Here is a 16,614-nt window from a genome sequence, read left to right as displayed (position 1 = left end):
CGATCGTTAAGCTGCTTTTTTTGTCAGATAATCAAGTGAAACAAAGGGTGAAACACGTGAAGCTGAAGCGCTCCAGTGCTTTCTGTGTGTCCTGCTCGCTGTAGGTATGCATGTAGGTATGCGGCCGGTGTGTTCGTGCTACCTCTAGAAAGCGGGAGATGTCGCGCTTGTCGCTGACTCCCATCGCGACCACGTTCTCGAACAGCCAGAAGAACGGCCGCTCGTCGCCCGGCTTTGGTCGAGCCTCGTGCAGCAGGCGGTAAAACTCGAAAAACAACCGGCCGGTTCCCTCTGCGGGCGGACGGAGAAAGCTCAGCGCCTCTGTGCATTCGTAGCTTTAATGTTAAAAGATATTAAAATAAACGTGTCGCTGAACTGGAACGCTTCTTACCGTAAAGGCCTTTTCTTGCGGGGTTGACTATGGAGAGGTCGTTGCAGGGGCTTCCTCCTATCACCAGGTCAAACGGTCCCCACTCCTCGATCTGAGCACAGAAACAGTTCGGCGGAGCGGAACAATCAAAAGCTTTTCTCCCATCATGCCGTGTTTGCGCTTCAGTGCGTCTTGAGACGGCGAGGAGGACTTTCACTTACATGTTTGTGTGTTACGTTGCGCACGTCGCCCACGTACATGATGCGGCCGTGGTGTCGCACCATGCCGACAGTGATGGAGTCTTCGCACACCTCAGACGCCACGTACTTGTCGACCTGGATGCCCAAATCCTTCAGCACCAACAGACCTGAGTGCGCACACACACACACACACACACACACACACACATGCACACACACATGCACACGCACGCACTGATCAGCAGGATGAATCTAAAACTGTGGAAGAATTCATGTTGACATCTTTATTCAAGCAGTGAGACCAAACAAACAAGGTGCTCTGCAGTCTGAGTGTGTTTCTGTCTCACACACACACACACACACACACACACACACACACACACACACACACACACACACGCAGGTGAGCTTGCTCACACACATGCTGAGCGAGCTGAAATGATTAGTTGAGTAATTGCTTAGTGAAGTGACCGAAAACGAGCGAGCAGCCATTTTTTAATGGGTGAATAATTCAAGTCTTTCACCCAATAACAGCTGAACTCTGCCTCTCTGTACTTTGTTTTCTAGCACCACCATCACTGATGTTTTCTGGACTGTTTGGTGGACAAAACGAACAATTCAAACACATCATCTTGAGCTCCGCTGCAGTATTTTCACTTTTTTCTGACATTTTGTAGAATAAACTCTTGATAAATCAAAAGCTGAAAATCCAAAACTTTGGTACAACGTTGCTTTGAGTTAAAAGCTAACATCAAATTTTAAAATGAGCTAGTTCAGTTCATAGTTCATAATTCAACATTTTGAACTAAGTTCATCGTTCCAAAAATGAACTAATTCATAGTTCTTTTTTCCACATGTTGCTGCGAGCTATTATTTTCCTAAATTATTGCCACAGCCCATATAGAACCACAGACAGCGATTATTTTATCAGTGTTAACTCTGTAACTGTGCGTCAGATTTCATCTTCATATCCAATTTTGAATCCTTATCTAACCAGGGTTTACATTAGCATTGAGGGGACATTGCTGCTTTAACGCTTTGTTGCTGTCCATTCAGTCCAGCAGCTGCAGCTTTCACCTCATGTGACTGAAGTGCGGATTTTCTTTTTGAAAGCCAAAGTTTGCACAGAAAGGTAAGATTTTTCCCATCCTCACCGATCTTGTCATAAAACTCATTTAAATGATCATGCGACGCCTCCATGCTGCTTTTGTTTTGATGACGCATGCGGCGGTGCGACACCAGTGGCTGGTGTTGCCAGATTGGGTGTTTTTTCCGCTACATATTAAGGCCTGTTTACGTTGTGTTTTAGCCAGTTTTTCAGATTTCTATAGCAATCTGGCACCCTGTTGAACGAAGTTAAACTGAGAGCGTGCCGTTCACAGACAGCAGAATGAATGAGTTCACAGTAACGCTCATCAGGCAGTAATACAGTACGTCCAGTTTTACCATGTTTATATCTTGGTTTAGCATGTTAGCGTGCTAACTTTTGCCGAGTAACACCAAAGAAACTAAAGCTAAGTCTGACTGGGATGTTGGTTTGGCAAATCAAAATGAGGCCAAATTAAAAGTTAACAGAGTAGTAAAGGAGGATTTTACTAGAAAACAATGTTTAGACTCATACAGAAATAATCTCTCCCAATCATCACCTGTGATGCTCTAGAAGTGTGTCTGCAGAGGTCGTTCCTCTGCCTGTATTTTCTTATTTTTGCTGCGTTTCTGAGCACCGACCACAGACAGCATGCAGGGCGTGAGAGCAGGACTCGATTAAAAACACAGTGAGGGAGTCATGAGTCTGTGCATCAAGTTTTAAGGATCACCAAAGAACAACCTGCACGCCAGTCCATCCAGAAGCAGCTGAGAGCACGACGGATCAGCTGACCTCGTCTACCAATCAGCGGCTTCACAGTTAATGAAAGTAAACAGTCCATAAGCACCTGTGGCGATGCCGTCGAACAGGGAGAGGACTCTGATTGGTTTCCTCTTCTCCGCTGAAACTGGAGGATACAACTTGGCTGGCTCCTGAAAGAGTTCAGAGGAAGCGAGACAGCGATGAGAAGAGGACGAGACGGACTCTGAGCTTCGTGGGGAGAGCGAGGAGGGCGAAGCAGCAGCTTTATTTAAGATGACGATCTGGTCTGTCTGCAGAAGTCAGGCTGAAAGGCATCAATAATTGAATGTGAGCAGCGTCTGTTTTGATGTGTATTAGCCTTCATGGATAATTTAAACGGGACAAGCTCCGCAGCAGAAGCCTCTCTGATCCCCAGATGTCGATGTTTATCCTTCAACTGTGATGAATTTGGAGCAAGGCTGGGATTAGATACAACACGGCCGATATGTCAAATTTACTGCACCTAATTGACTTACAGCGTGTTGTGAAGTGAAATGATTGAGCTGTACAGACGCTGTTACAGGGATCAGGGTGGATGTAATGGGCAGCTGCAGGAGGAATATGAGCGCAGCATGGCACGAAAACACAGATCAATACAGAAGTCAGGAGTGTGTGAGAGGCAGCGTGACACGCAGACACGTTAGCAAAGAATAAATATAAAGGACGGAGACGTATTAACAGGTAAAAACACCTTTTCAACTTCTTTAATCATCATTTCATGCGTCTTTATACTTCTACTCCTCTACATGGAGGCAAATATTACACTTTGTACTCCATTATATTGATTTGACAGCTTGACGCTGCTGATTATTAATAAAATAAATGAAATAAATGATGATATATGATTAAAGGTGAGCGAGCCAGCAGCATATAAAGTCACTGGAACTAGTGCACCTTCATCAGCTGCAACATTAAAGTGATTTACACTTGAACGCATCACAGATTATTATCCAGTGCTATATCTTAGTATGAAATGGGCCTTTCTGCATAATGAGTACTTGTGGGTACTTTAAGCGTATTTTGATGCTGATGCTTTTGTACTTCTGCAGTGCTGCCACTTTCTCTCTGTACTGTAAAAATGCCAAATAAACAGAAAAATTCCCAGAAAAATGAATTTAAAACAGTAAAAAACTTAAAGATGATTCTCAGACAGGCTCCATACTCCTTTACTGTGTGGATGTACTTCATCAGGAAAGATAAATACACCTACAAACACTGCTGTGAACTCCTTTCCATTATCTTTGGAATCATCACTGTCATTAAATATGTTTCGGACGGATGAAGAACAGACATGAAACGAGAGGAAACGGCCGCACTTACGAATTCCTGTTCGTGGTTGTTGGCGAAGAAGTGCTGTAGTCTGCAGGGCCAGTCGTCCCGCCGCCGCAGTAAGCCGTAGGCGCTCCGGGGGCCGCACATGTAGCAGTTCCAGGGGTCTTCTTTGATGGCCGCTGCCGCCGAGCCGGCTCCGACCAACAGATCCACACACTCCACGCAAAAACACCTGCGGACGCGCACACACACACACACACACACACACACACACACACACACACACACACACACACACACACACACACACACACACCATGACACCTGTGCTTTCCTTGCATTCGCTGTCTTAGACTGCTGAAGGTTATTATTTTTTAGGCTTATTTTGTGCATCATCTGCTGCTTTTGTGGGTCAAATATGCTCAAATTAACAGCATCTGACTGACCTCTGCCTGCTTCTGCACATCAGGTGGACTTGGGCTTAATATTGATCTCACATATTTGACGTACTTGTATTTAACCTGAGTATTTCCATTCTATGCTACTTTATACTTGTACTCAACTACATTTATTTGACAGCTTTAGTCACTTGTTACTTGACAGATTAAGATTATTAATACAAAATAGAAATCAGCTAATGAATGATGATGTTTTTTTAAATGTCAGATACCCAGCACCTTCAAAAATGACTGAAACTAGCTCCACCTTTACCAGCTGCAACATTACTGATATATCCCAGTTAAGTGTATTTTGATGTCTTTGTACTTCTACTTAAATAATATTTTGAATGCTTTCACTTGTAACAGAGTGTTTTTTAGATGTACTGACTCCAGTATCTGCCGTGTTGAGCCGGTGCATGTTTGCAGTGATGAGGTCAGAGTCCTGATGCCAATACAAACTGTACATTCACATAAATAAATCTGCTCCTCACCAGTTGGCCAACTGTACTGCCAATACAGAGAGACATAAATCACATTTGACATTTATGGGTGAAGAGTTTCTGTCCATGGGAAATCCAAAACCCCGTCCAGGCCACAAAAAGAAGCAGCCGCTGTCTGCCCGTCCCCAAACTCAGCAGTGTGTCCACACTGTACTGACCTACAGCAGTTGTTGTTGCCACACATGAGCACTTCCCTGCCTCCACAGCAGATGGTGCAGTAGGACTGGTAGCCGTCGTCGTCGTACTGGTAGGCACACTCCAGGAACGAGTTCTGCACAGAGTCAGGAGGCACAGAGGGAGGGCGTCCGTCATTATTCAGTCTTAATTCAGTCTCTGAGGACGGGTTCAGTGTAAGGATTCGATATCTGTTCGTCTCATCGAACTGAGCTGTCAAACATTCTCCAGCGTCTCAAATGAGAGGACTTTTTTTCTGTTTTATGACACTGTCAACTGAATATATTTGGGTTTTGGAACACATCAAGCAATCTGTGGACGTGACCTCGGGCTGGAGGTCAGTCAGTGATCTCCAAAAACAAAACGTGGAGCCGTCAGACCACAGCACACTTCCCCACTGTACGTCAGTTCATCTCTGGATGCTGTTGACTCACGCTTTTGGTTTTTTGTGGTACAGTCTTTACTGTGACGAGCTGTGTTTACTGACACGGTTCTACAAAGTGTTCTGAGCCTCTAAACTAACATCCTTCATCCATCATGTGTTCACAAAGTGGTGAACCTCATCGTGATCGACTGAGCCTTTCCAGGATCCCAATCACGACACTATCACCTGTTACCAATCAACAGGTGTTTTTGGAGCGTTCCACATCTTTCCCAGTCTTTAGCTGCTCCTGTCACAACTTCTTTGAAATGTGTTGATGCATCAAATTCAGAAAAAGCAGATATTTACAAAAATCAATGAAGCTGATGAGCTCAAACATTAAATTTATTGTGTGTAACAGTGTCGCAGCTTTAATGTCATGAACTGAAAAGGCTCCTCAAACGCAAAAAAAAATACCAAAGAATTAATGAAACGACCTCATGAAGTGATCGTATCACCATCACATGATTCCATAATAATAATGTGAATATGAAATCATCGCTCGGCCCACAGCGGGGGTCTCTGCGAGGGGTCTTACTTTGCAGCCCTGGCACATGGCTCCGATGAAGAGAGGATGCTCCAGAGAGACGTTGAGGCTTCCGCAGGAGATGCAGATATCTGAACACACACAGACAAGCTCACAGAATCATATTTAACGCCGAGTTCAGCCCTCTGATTACATTAAAGCAAGACTTTTGCTGCCTGTTAGTCCCAAATTACCACAATGTGCTTCTGATCAATAACAAACTGAGTAATTACTCGGCCAGGTGCTGTGATTTATAACGTTAAAGTCGTTTTCCAGTTGATTGTGTATTTTTGGATGGCCGGGCCTTCGCTGCAGTCCACCTGTGAATTATTATCGCTGCATCAACGAATCAGCTAAATGCCAAAAATGCAAACGAGAACAAGAATTGGGTTCCAGAGACGTTTCGCTCCGAGCTTCATTTAAGATTCAAGTGATTTAATTTAAGCGGAACTGATATAAAATGCAAAATATTTACCCTGATCGGCCTCATGGACCACGTTTCTGTATTAAACAGGAATGAAACCACTGATAATGTAAGAACAGCCTCATAAACAGAGCGCAGGCCTCAGTACAGCCTCAGATCAGGTGACAGAAACGAGCTTCTCGTCCACTCTATGCAGAGTTAAGCTGACCGTGGAACAGCCAAAGACATAATCAATGCACCGCTGCTTTATTTCAAGTCTACATCTCAGACTCTCACCTTCTATGTTCCTGGTCTTCTTTTTGATCTCAAATATGAGTCTCTCTGGAACACAAAACACACACACACACACGCACATCAACACGCCTGCGAACGTGAGCACATGGAGGCAGATCATAAAGAGGGGGAAGATTTGCATAAACAACATAAAGTCAGTATCGTCTTGTTCCTCCAGAGTGTAAATGTCATCATAAAACTACTCAAATCTGCCTTTATTTTGGAGTTTTTCTTGTAAAAACTATTTCTGACACGATATTCTGGTTGTTTGTCTGTAAAGTCAACAGTGGCAAAAACAAACACAAGCAGTCAATGTGAAAATCCAGCTTGTGTAAAATCACATCTTTTCCTGCTTATATTTACTTTGCTTATATATTTTTTACTGTGTTGTTATCCACAGCTTACTCAGGTGTAATATAAACGTTTCCATTGTGAAACTGTATTTTCTATTTGTTCCTTTTTCGACGTCTCCTTTTACTTCTTGCTGTCTGTAACAACTTAAGTTTCCCTTATCTTATCTTAAGCCTCTGTACAGAAGTGCACTTTGCATGTGAAGCACAGCCAATAAGAGCAGAATCAAAAATGTCCAAACACCTGAACTCTGAAGCAGCTCAGAAGCTCTTTGCGTTTATTCCCACACTGCTCAGCATGGACGACTCGCTCACTCCTCCACTTGCACAATATTTCTAAATAAACTTCCAGAGAAGTTGTAGGTTCACTCCTGAAAATGAGCGGCTTCGGCTGAAATTGCACGTTAGCGTGTTTACCTCTGGTCCCTTCGTCGATCACCTCTCTGATCTTTGCTTTTTCAGCTGCGTTCTTTCGTGGTTTCTTGGCAGGTGGAGGCGTGTACGCCGCCTCGGGTTCGGCCCACATCTCTGGGTACACTTCCTTATATGGATTCTGCTCGCCTGTGGGGATAATTAACATCATTTTTAGTGGTTTTTAACATCGTACGGGAGAAACATTCAGAAGGCGCTCAGCTTCCAAAGACTAGGGTTAGGGTTAGGGTTAAATAATAAACTGGAAACGGTCTGAAGCTGCAGACTGAAGCTGTGGAACAAAGTTCTGCTTTAGTCACGTTTTGTTCCTGGGAACGAGTTCAGCACCTTGAATGCTCTCTCTGTCTGAAAGGCTGCGTTAATCACATCTCAACAAACGTGTGTTTACCCTCTGGAGGGTCCAGCGATTGCGGACCACTGGGTAGGAAGCCGGTCATGGCCCACTCGATCATCTGACTGGTCTGAATCTCTACGCCGTCCGCGTCATCGCTCGCATCACAGGAAGGAACAGGCCTCCCCGCCCGTACGCTGGCAACCTACACACAAAATAAACACACACACACCGTTAGCATAAAGTGCTGTTACAACGGTGGAAACCTCTCTCACACACACACACAAACACACACACACACACAACCCTACAGAGGTCTGAATGACTGACAAACCAGAGCGACATCGCAGAAAGAGGAAAGGACCACGTGTTCTGCATTAATTAGAAGCAAAAATATGTATATTATAGCACAGCTGGATGAAAAAATAAGTCCTAAAGATGTGAGCCTGAAAGTGACGTACCTGCGTGTTACCACTTCTGAATTGTGGGCAGAGCGAGATGAGAACAACACCTCCACAAATGCAAAACAGCAGCCAGTTTCAATGCTAATCTGCAGATCGTGTTACATAAGACAGGAATGAGTAACGTATGACCTTCACTCACGTACATTTATATTTTGGGCTCTCAGATGTTGGATTTGATCCTCGGCTCTGGAGCAGCCTGCCAGAGGCCTTCACACCGGCTGAGTCTACTGATGCTTTCAAGGCGCACCTTCAGACCCTCTTTCATCCTCTGATTTTGAACTGATTTTAACCCTTTTTTATCTTGATCTGATGCTTCGATTTAAATTTGTGTTTAAGCTTGTTTAGATTTTATTCTTGCCTTAGTTCCACAACATCTGCGATGCACGTATATGACCTTAAGTCTGTCTTTGTGAAGCACTTTGGTGCAAAATGTGTTTGCTTTTTCCAGCGATTGAACAATGAATAAACTTGAAACTACAGGGCTGCACAGTGCGACAACCTGCATCGCACTGCTACTAAAAATCATTCTGTGCAAAGAGAAACATGCATCCACTAACACGAGTGCAACGGTGTTTGATGGTATCATGTCTAAAAAAAGTAGTGGGGAAAACTGGGCTATATTACTGTCTCTCGTCCTATTCGTCAGTTGTTGGAACAATGCTTCATGGGAGTTGTAGTTCTAAGTGTGTACTGTCCTTCTCAATCCGAATACAAAAGAACTACATTTCCGGGGAAACGTTCCCGCCCTCCCTGATCTGTGGCGGGAAACCACAACTTTTGTATCATTTTTGTGACAAACCAACCGCAACAACTAAGAATAACAAGAAGACTCAAGCAAAATGAAGAGGTATTTTTCTGTAGTTTGTACCTCGGTAGGTCACAAGAACGAGGATAAAAGACACCGTTTGGAGGAAAATAGTACTACTATGGCATTTACGGAGTCTGACGCTGAATCTTTGTCACTCGTCGCTTCTTCATTGATGAATCGATTCAACCCTCAGTGGTTAAAAGGTTTCACCTGGCTTGACCAAAAAGGCAATGTTTTGTCAGTATTGTATGGCGGCAGGCGAAGGGACAGCCAGCACAGACAGTTCACTGATGAAAATATAACACTGTTGATTTTTCATGTTTAAAAATGTTTAAATTCATCCTGTTGTGTTCAGGTGGAGGAAAAATGAAGGTTAAAGAATCAGTTTAATTGTTGTTCGACATTGTTAGGATTTCTTATCAGTATCAAATTAAACACGTAAACTAACTGTCCAACTGTGTGCGCTGCTAAATTGTTCTCTGTGCTACTAAAATTTTTACTTGCTAGCACCAGTGCTGACACCTGAAAAAGTAAGCGTACAGCCCTGAACTAGAGAAACAGAATCAGTGCAGCACCAGAAAAGCCATCAGCCATCAAACATGACATGAAACCACGCTCTGATGTGAGGAAGCAGAGTTCATGGTGGGGTCGTCACCTGCAGAGCCTCAAAGATGGCTTTCCGGTACATGGACTGTTTGTTGTAGGTGGGCTGGTGGAAGGCAGATGAGAACGAGCTCAGGGGCATCAGCTTCTCCACACAAACCTGCAAAAACAAAGACATTATGATCAAGATTTAAGGGAAAAACAGGTGCACGTTAACAAGGCCTTGAAATCTAAGGTGATTTTATGTGTGCGTGAGTTTTCAGGCTGAAAAGGCAAAGAAACGAAGCGTCGAATGAACGCCGACAAACTGTTGAGCTGTGCAGAGTAACACTCAATTTGAAAAGATTATGAAGCCTTAACTGGGACAATATTCTGGCATCTCTAAAAACGTGAAATTGGAATGGGAGGGGGGTGTTAAAGACATTAATCTCCTGCCTTCAGGCCAAACCACTTCCTTAAAAATCGTCTCTATAACAACACCAGGCGCTTTCCTTTTCTCTCTTACTCTTTGTGGGAGGACTCTGGATCCCCTCTCTAAGCATCCGAAGCGTCTCTGCTGGGGATTAAACACACATCACGCTCGTATTCGATCGGTTTATCTGAGGGGCTCCTCCACAAAAACCACTCACCACCGAGAACTTGCCGTCTCCGAACCACATCACCCAGCGAGTTCCGTCCGCGGCTCGACTTCGGCCGCTCATCCACCAGGAAACGATGCGGCCGGGCCACCAGGAGAAACCTCGCAGCTTCCCGAACACCAGCGTGCCGATGCCGAAACCCCTGCCATCCTGTTAACTCACAGAAAACAATGTGGCTGTCAAGACGGTGCAGAGAGAGCGCCGGCAAATCTTCTACGTTCCAATAAATACACGCGAAAACCAGAAATGTCTCCACTGATGTAAAGACTGATTCAACACGTCATCAATCTGAAGCACTAAACACTGAAAGCTGGTGTGTAAAACGTCTGAAGTACTGAAGGAAAATCACTTTTTCAAGGCTGAAACAGTCGAGAAACACGACATTTCAGTCAACTCTGCAGCCTCCTGACCTCCACCATCGAGGTCAGATCAGGCTGAACGACCAAACGGCGCCTTAAGCACAGTTTATTGCTTTGGCGTCTAGAAGTTCATTAATATTTGAGTTTGCAGAAAATGAAGCGATGAGTGAAAGACGTTGTTTCTATGAAAATTATTTTTTTTGCGTACGAGACTTGGGGAACGTCAGTTCTTAACAATCCCAACATTCATCACGTCAGATGCTTGTAGGTAAGTTTACCTGGTACTCTACCTCGCTGGGCGTGGCCTGTTCCCCCCTGGCAACCGGCTCCGGCGTCACGGCGACTGTTGGGGAGGCAGGGTCTGTGTGTTGCTGCGAAGGGGGAGGGGCCGGGCTGGCTGGTTCCTCCTCTTTGTGAGAATCTCCCTCCGATAGGTCGTCCATCATGTTCATCTCCGCCTCCCTGTACGCCCGCCGCTCGGCCTGTGAGGCAGGAGCAGAGCCCAGCGTCAAACCACCGTTTTAAAGGACGTTTCAACGCGTGTCTGCGTTATCTGGGCTGAATCTGAAATCTGCTTTGGCTCCGTGAAGCTCAAACCAAGTTCACGACAGCCCAGAAAGACACGAGCCGATTCCTCATGAATCCACTGCGAGCTGAGTGCAATTTACACAAAAAGGGAAAGGGAAAAGGGCTTCACTTTCATTTGAAATGGTAAATACTGATTCGGTTCTGTGGAATAAGGACGGTGCATTTTCTTTTACCTAATTTGAGCAAAATTGCAAAGTGATTTCGTTGTTATTTTACCAGCAGCAGCAGCAGCAGCAGCAGCAGCGCCATGTCTGCCGGATTCACCATTTATGGCCGACTTTTTGTCAAATTTTCCTTTGGGGAAAATGCCTCCACATGCTCTCACAGCCTCCTCCTCCTCCTCCTCCTCCTCCTCCACGAGCGCTCATACGATTAGATAAGGCATTACTCATTCAGCTCTTTTATCAAGTAAAAACACAAAACCTTTACAACACCTTCTCCTCTGCTCCTCTGTTTTCACATTATTAGAAACTGAGTACCATGATGCCATTTAGTTAGAAAAAAGACACTGAACCGTACTTTGGCTACTTTGGCAAAACCAAAAATAAATTCTGAGCTGCAGGACTGAAACACCAAGGCCATCACAGCAAAAACCACCATACCACTTCTTCTACTATCAATCAGTCAATAAATCAGTCAAACTTTATTTGTTTAGCACCTTTTGAGGAGGTTAGCCCAATCCAGAGTGCTTCACAGATGACTGTCAGGGTGATAATAAAACAACACAAACGTGAGCAGTAACACAAGCTGAGGCTGACGCAGATAAGATAATCAATAAAACCAATACAACAGATAAAGACTGATGAATGAAACAATAAAAACAGACAAGGCGACATGAGTACTAGTATTCTAATCAAAAGCCAGGATGAGGACAGTAACAGTAATAATGTTGTAAACTGCAGTTCTGACTTTGTGTTTTAGTACCTATTTAGCTTCAAGCCTCATTTAATGGAAAAAACAGTAAGTGTGCTGCTGCCTGGTTGGATGCTTTTAGCTGCGCGGGTGCTTTAATGTGCAGTAACAGCAAAGTTTAATCTCATGTAATCGAGCACCAAACTGCATCAAAACTGTCATTTTGAACGCAGGCTGCCGTAACGTGCAGGTGTGTTTATTTCACCATCAAACCAATGACGAGCTGCATGAGCCTCAGCACTGAATGGTCGTCTTGTCAGCTAACGCGTCATATGTGGCGCTGCCTGTTGCTGCCTCTGATGATGCGTGACTCTGCGGTGCCTCGTGTGTGTTCGTCTATCGTAACCTTTCAGCCTCATTCCCGTTGGTCTACAGGCAAACGCTGCCCTCAAGGAGGTCCTGCAACTGATGTTTCATGTGAGCCTTTGGAGCCGATGTGCTGGCTGCTCCAGATCAAGGCCTTAGTGCCCCGAGGACGCAGGAACAATCCTTTAATTGTTCCTCTAAACAGGAAGTGAGTGCTGAGAAAGGGTGCGGTGGGGATGCAGTTCAACGGGTTCAGCTCAGGAGGGAGAGAGACAGAGAGAAGACAACGAGAGCGAGAGAGAGAGAGAGTAAATAGGATTATTTTATAAAACTGAGGAATATAATACAGGCAGAAGGAGAGTGGAGCGAGGAGTGTTTGGTGTGGAGATACAGCACAGAGGGTCAGGATTTCAAATCAAAGCCGGCGTTCCACTTCAGCACTGACTGTTAGTCTACACCGCTGACTTAACGTAAAGTTTATCAAGCCTATGGAGGCTTCTCGCTCATGGAAAGAAGGATTTAGATCATATATTCAAGTGAAAGCAGCAATATCACTCTCACAAGCAGGTTAGATTTAACATTTTCTTAAACTAGCAGACAACAAAATGTACTCGAAGGACGAGTTTGGGAAATACAATCATTGACTTTGTGGAGTAAAGTTATATGAGAAGATCGATAGCAAGTTTGACATCCAGGAGCCAGTTAGCTTAGCTTAGCTTAGCATAAGGAGCGGAAATGAGGGGAAACAGCATCTATCAAATGACAGCAGCACCTCTAAAGCTCACTGAAAGCTCACAGCAGGTTCATTATTGAGCTTCAGAGGTACTTGTTGGTGGATTTGACACCTCTGGACGGAAGCAGGCTACATGTTTCCCTTTGTTTGCACTCTTTATGCTAAGCTAAGATACACAGATGCTAGCTGTAGCCTATTATTTAATGGACAGACACAAGAGTAGTAGAACACCGCCTGCCACAGTTTTCTTATATTACTGGACTATTATTACTGATACTTCACTGTGTACAACGCTTTGAACGCTTTAGCTGGTTGAGGTGGAGCTATTTTAAACTTTAATCTGCATCATGCATCATGTTTGAAGCTGATCAGCTGTTCTGGGTGTTACATCTTGACCTTTAATGTAAGAAGCTCTCATAGCGAGTTAACTGCAGTGGAGTGAAAGTAGAATATATCTGTCTGAAGCAGTGAAGTAGGACCATAAAGTGGAATAAAATGCAGGTAAGTGGCTCTAAATTATGCGTAAGTACAACTACACTACACTACTTCTGATACGCAAACAGATGGACCAAACAAACAGGAAGCTGAAAGCTGGCACTGTTTGATTGACAGGCATCGACCGGGGCGTCCAGTGTGCGATGCTTAGGCGGCGAGCGCTCCACTTCAAAAGAGACAAATTTAGAAAAACTCACGACCTCACTGGTTACTAAAATTCAAGAGCCTCACTGGCCCAGATGTAAAATCCCACGACTCCTGCGGAGCATTTCCACGACCTAAAAACATTCTTCCGTTTTGCTTTTTAACACTGGAGAGAACAATGTGGTTTCCACTCTCGCTGGGCTGAAAACCGCCATCTAACGTAATGAACGTGCGAGACGGTTTGGTGGGAACGCACTCGGCCGAATTCCTCCATAAAAGACACAGAAAGGGAGAAACACACATGGGAGGACGAGGAGGGACGGCGGCGTAAATCCAAGAGGAAGAGACAGTAAAAGCGAGAGTGTCGGGTCGTGACAGTTCTCCCCTCCGTTTGACCCTGAGGTCGCGCTTCCCCGCTCCTGTTGACCTTTGACCTCATAAAACCCTAATCAGCCTGTTACACGGATTGTAGACAGACCACACACACAAACACACTGACGTAACACACACACACGTACATGCGCACTGTAAGGGAAACTCCATATGTCGTCACCGGTTTGGAAACCATCTGGGACGCTTCAGCACAAAGATTTTTACTTCCTGCGGCGAAACTCGGGCGTCGCTGCGCCCCAAATCTGCAACGCACAGACCGAAATGAGGTTTATGCGCTGCAAAGGCGACAAAGCGAAGCACTGCACGCTGAAGACGGAGACTTTTCGATGCACGGAGGAGACGGAGGAGCTGCTCACAGCTGGAACATATTTAAATTAATGGTGGTTTGGTGGCGAGCAGCTTGGAAAACAAAAAAATAAGTATTAAATCTTAAAGGAGACATTTGGTGTCTATTTGTTTAGTTTAACTGGAAGTGACAGCCCAGAGTGTGATTCATGTCACGCTTTCTGTCACAACACACGAGCATTCAGTGAAAACTGCTGTTTGTGTGGACTCCGCTTTCCATTTCTGTGACTTTCAAATGTTCATGCCGCATGTTTTCACATTTTCTGAACTCTCTGATGTTCCAAATATTTAATTAATATTAATTTTAGAATGAATTAGGGTTGCTGTCATTTTGTGCTCACAACCAATCATTAATCAGGGTTCTTTAATTCACATAAACCACTGAAAATGTGTTTAGAAAGCAGCTGCTTCTGCTCATGTTTTGCATACATTTGGATTTTTAATGCATTTATCACGTTTACTCTCTACATCGAGCATCAGATTCTCCTGCAGAAATAATTTCTACACTTGGTGGCTGTGGTGGTCGTGAGGGAAACTTGGTCATTTCTGTCTGCATCTGGACCGGATCATCTCATTAGAAGGCCTGGACCCGACTCGTGCTGCTACGAGATATCAGCCAAAATCCTGCTCGCTGGATGAAAGTGTGTTTGTTGCCAGGCAACATTGGCTGATTGAACAGCCCATCAGGAAGCTTCGCTGCTTTCAGGGATGCAGATGACTCACTGATGACAGACCAATCTGCACTCATCTGCTCAGGTTTGAAAGCAACACTCTGCTCTGAAATGAACTAAAGGGTCAGATTCATGCAGCCGAAGAGGGGCCCTCACCCCTCCCCCAAAGCTTCATTACATTTAAACAGTAAAAGAGTGATTAACTGCAACAAAAAACAACAAACTAAATGCAGACCTTGATGAAAATGGTGTCTGCACTGAACTGTGGCTAATTTTAATTTGTCGCTAACTTCTTTTTAAGGGTTTGTTACTAGATTAAAAAATAAAGAGTGCCTTGTTAAACACTGAGAAGTCTATTGACGTGAATATTCTGCAAACTGAGCGGGAGAGCGGAGCAAATTCACTGCAACGAGCGACATTTTAAATCACCTACTAACCCATAAAAAGTGCCGTAATTAGGCCGGTCGAGAGCATTTTGAGTGGGGGGGGGGGTCCACTCTGTCGGGCCTCATTCGAAGCTTCAACGGCGCAGAACATCTTCTGGGTTGAACGTCTGCTTAACACACGACCACGCACTGCTGATGTCATGCTTACTTCCTGTGCTGAGCAGCTAAACACGAGGCCCGACATCCACGCACCAATCGTCTGTGTGTAGCTGCTCAGCGGATTCGCTCGGCCGGACTCGTCAGAGCGCTCTCTGTTACAGGCGGCCCGCTGTTTGATGAAGGCCGACTGGTGCAAAATCAAATGGACACCAGCATCAGCCACTGCACGAGTGAGCGCCTGAGTGTGTTTCATGTCCACAACACGAGAAAGGGCAAAGACATTCGAGAGCTGAGCTGAAAACACTCTGTCTGATCAGCAGCTTCCACATTCGACCGTTTCCCTTCAAACTCTTACAGCAGTTTTATTCAGACATCATGGAGGCGGCCGTGGCTCACCTGGAGGAGAGCGCACCGGGTGTTAAGGCTGAGTCCTGAGTCCCCGCCTCCTCCTGATGTGATAATAATAATGTAGTAAAATCAAAGTTAGAATTAAAGAGGCACAAAACCCCAGCAGGCATGTGAGGGACACATAAAGGCCGGACGGGGCGCAGAGGTTGTAACGTCGTGAGTTACGACTTTGAACTCTGGCGAACCCCGTGGCCTGGTCAGTGTTTTCACTCTTAGTGCCGCCCCCCCTTGACCTCCGGCCCCTCACCCCACGACCTCGCCAATGAGTCGTTTCTGAAACCACGCCCCCTTTATGAGCGTGACTGACCCTGACCTCGAAGTGAACCCGACGCTGCTCAACAAACACACAGAGCACAATCAAGAGAGCAGTTAAGGCCCTCTCTCACATCAATAGGCAACGCAGGACGGCTCTTTCACCAGCATCGATCACGGCCGTGGGACACGAAGGGAACAATCGGCCGTTTCCCTGAGGCTCTCCGGAGGTCTCTGATCGTGAAACGGACCGAACAGCATCTGGACGACGAACTTTAAGGACAATACTGAAACGCTGGACCTGACTGCAGCGTCATAACTCTGAGGCTTTGTGTTGTTTTCCAGTTAT

At 45.1% G+C, this 16,614-nt stretch overlaps 1 protein-coding gene across 8 annotated transcripts in view; it reads right to left on the bottom strand.

Moving 5' to 3' along the window:
- Nucleotides 1–16,614, bottom strand: part of LOC139347596 (DNA (cytosine-5)-methyltransferase 3A-like) — a 53,375-nt gene that overhangs the window by 7,160 nt on the left and 29,601 nt on the right. For 6 of the 8 annotated variants that reach the window (XM_070987303.1, XM_070987309.1, XM_070987302.1 and 3 more), the window contains 13 exons: nucleotides 10,752–10,955; nucleotides 10,106–10,264; nucleotides 9,529–9,636; nucleotides 7,659–7,806; nucleotides 7,256–7,399; nucleotides 6,492–6,536; nucleotides 5,804–5,883; nucleotides 4,829–4,941; nucleotides 3,779–3,962; nucleotides 2,505–2,589; nucleotides 592–737; nucleotides 392–482; nucleotides 143–291 (listed from right to left, as the gene is read on the bottom strand). In XM_070987303.1, coding sequence (XP_070843404.1) covers nucleotides 143–291; nucleotides 392–482; nucleotides 592–737; nucleotides 2,505–2,589; nucleotides 3,779–3,962; nucleotides 4,829–4,941; nucleotides 5,804–5,883; nucleotides 6,492–6,536; nucleotides 7,256–7,399; nucleotides 7,659–7,806; nucleotides 9,529–9,636; nucleotides 10,106–10,264; nucleotides 10,752–10,955 — 1,656 coding nt within the window. The remainder of the gene's footprint in view (nucleotides 1–142; nucleotides 292–391; nucleotides 483–591; nucleotides 738–2,504; nucleotides 2,590–3,778; nucleotides 3,963–4,828; nucleotides 4,942–5,803; nucleotides 5,884–6,491; nucleotides 6,537–7,255; nucleotides 7,400–7,658; nucleotides 7,807–9,528; nucleotides 9,637–10,105; nucleotides 10,265–10,751; nucleotides 10,956–16,614) is intronic. The other 2 variants (XM_070987305.1, XM_070987308.1) reach the window with 2 other exon arrangements.

This window comes from Chaetodon trifascialis, chromosome 19 (assembly GCF_039877785.1).
Source record: "Chaetodon trifascialis isolate fChaTrf1 chromosome 19, fChaTrf1.hap1, whole genome shotgun sequence".
NCBI classification, from domain to species: domain Eukaryota; kingdom Metazoa; phylum Chordata; class Actinopteri; order Chaetodontiformes; family Chaetodontidae; genus Chaetodon; species Chaetodon trifascialis.
This window is presented reverse-complemented; position numbering and strand designations above follow the sequence as displayed.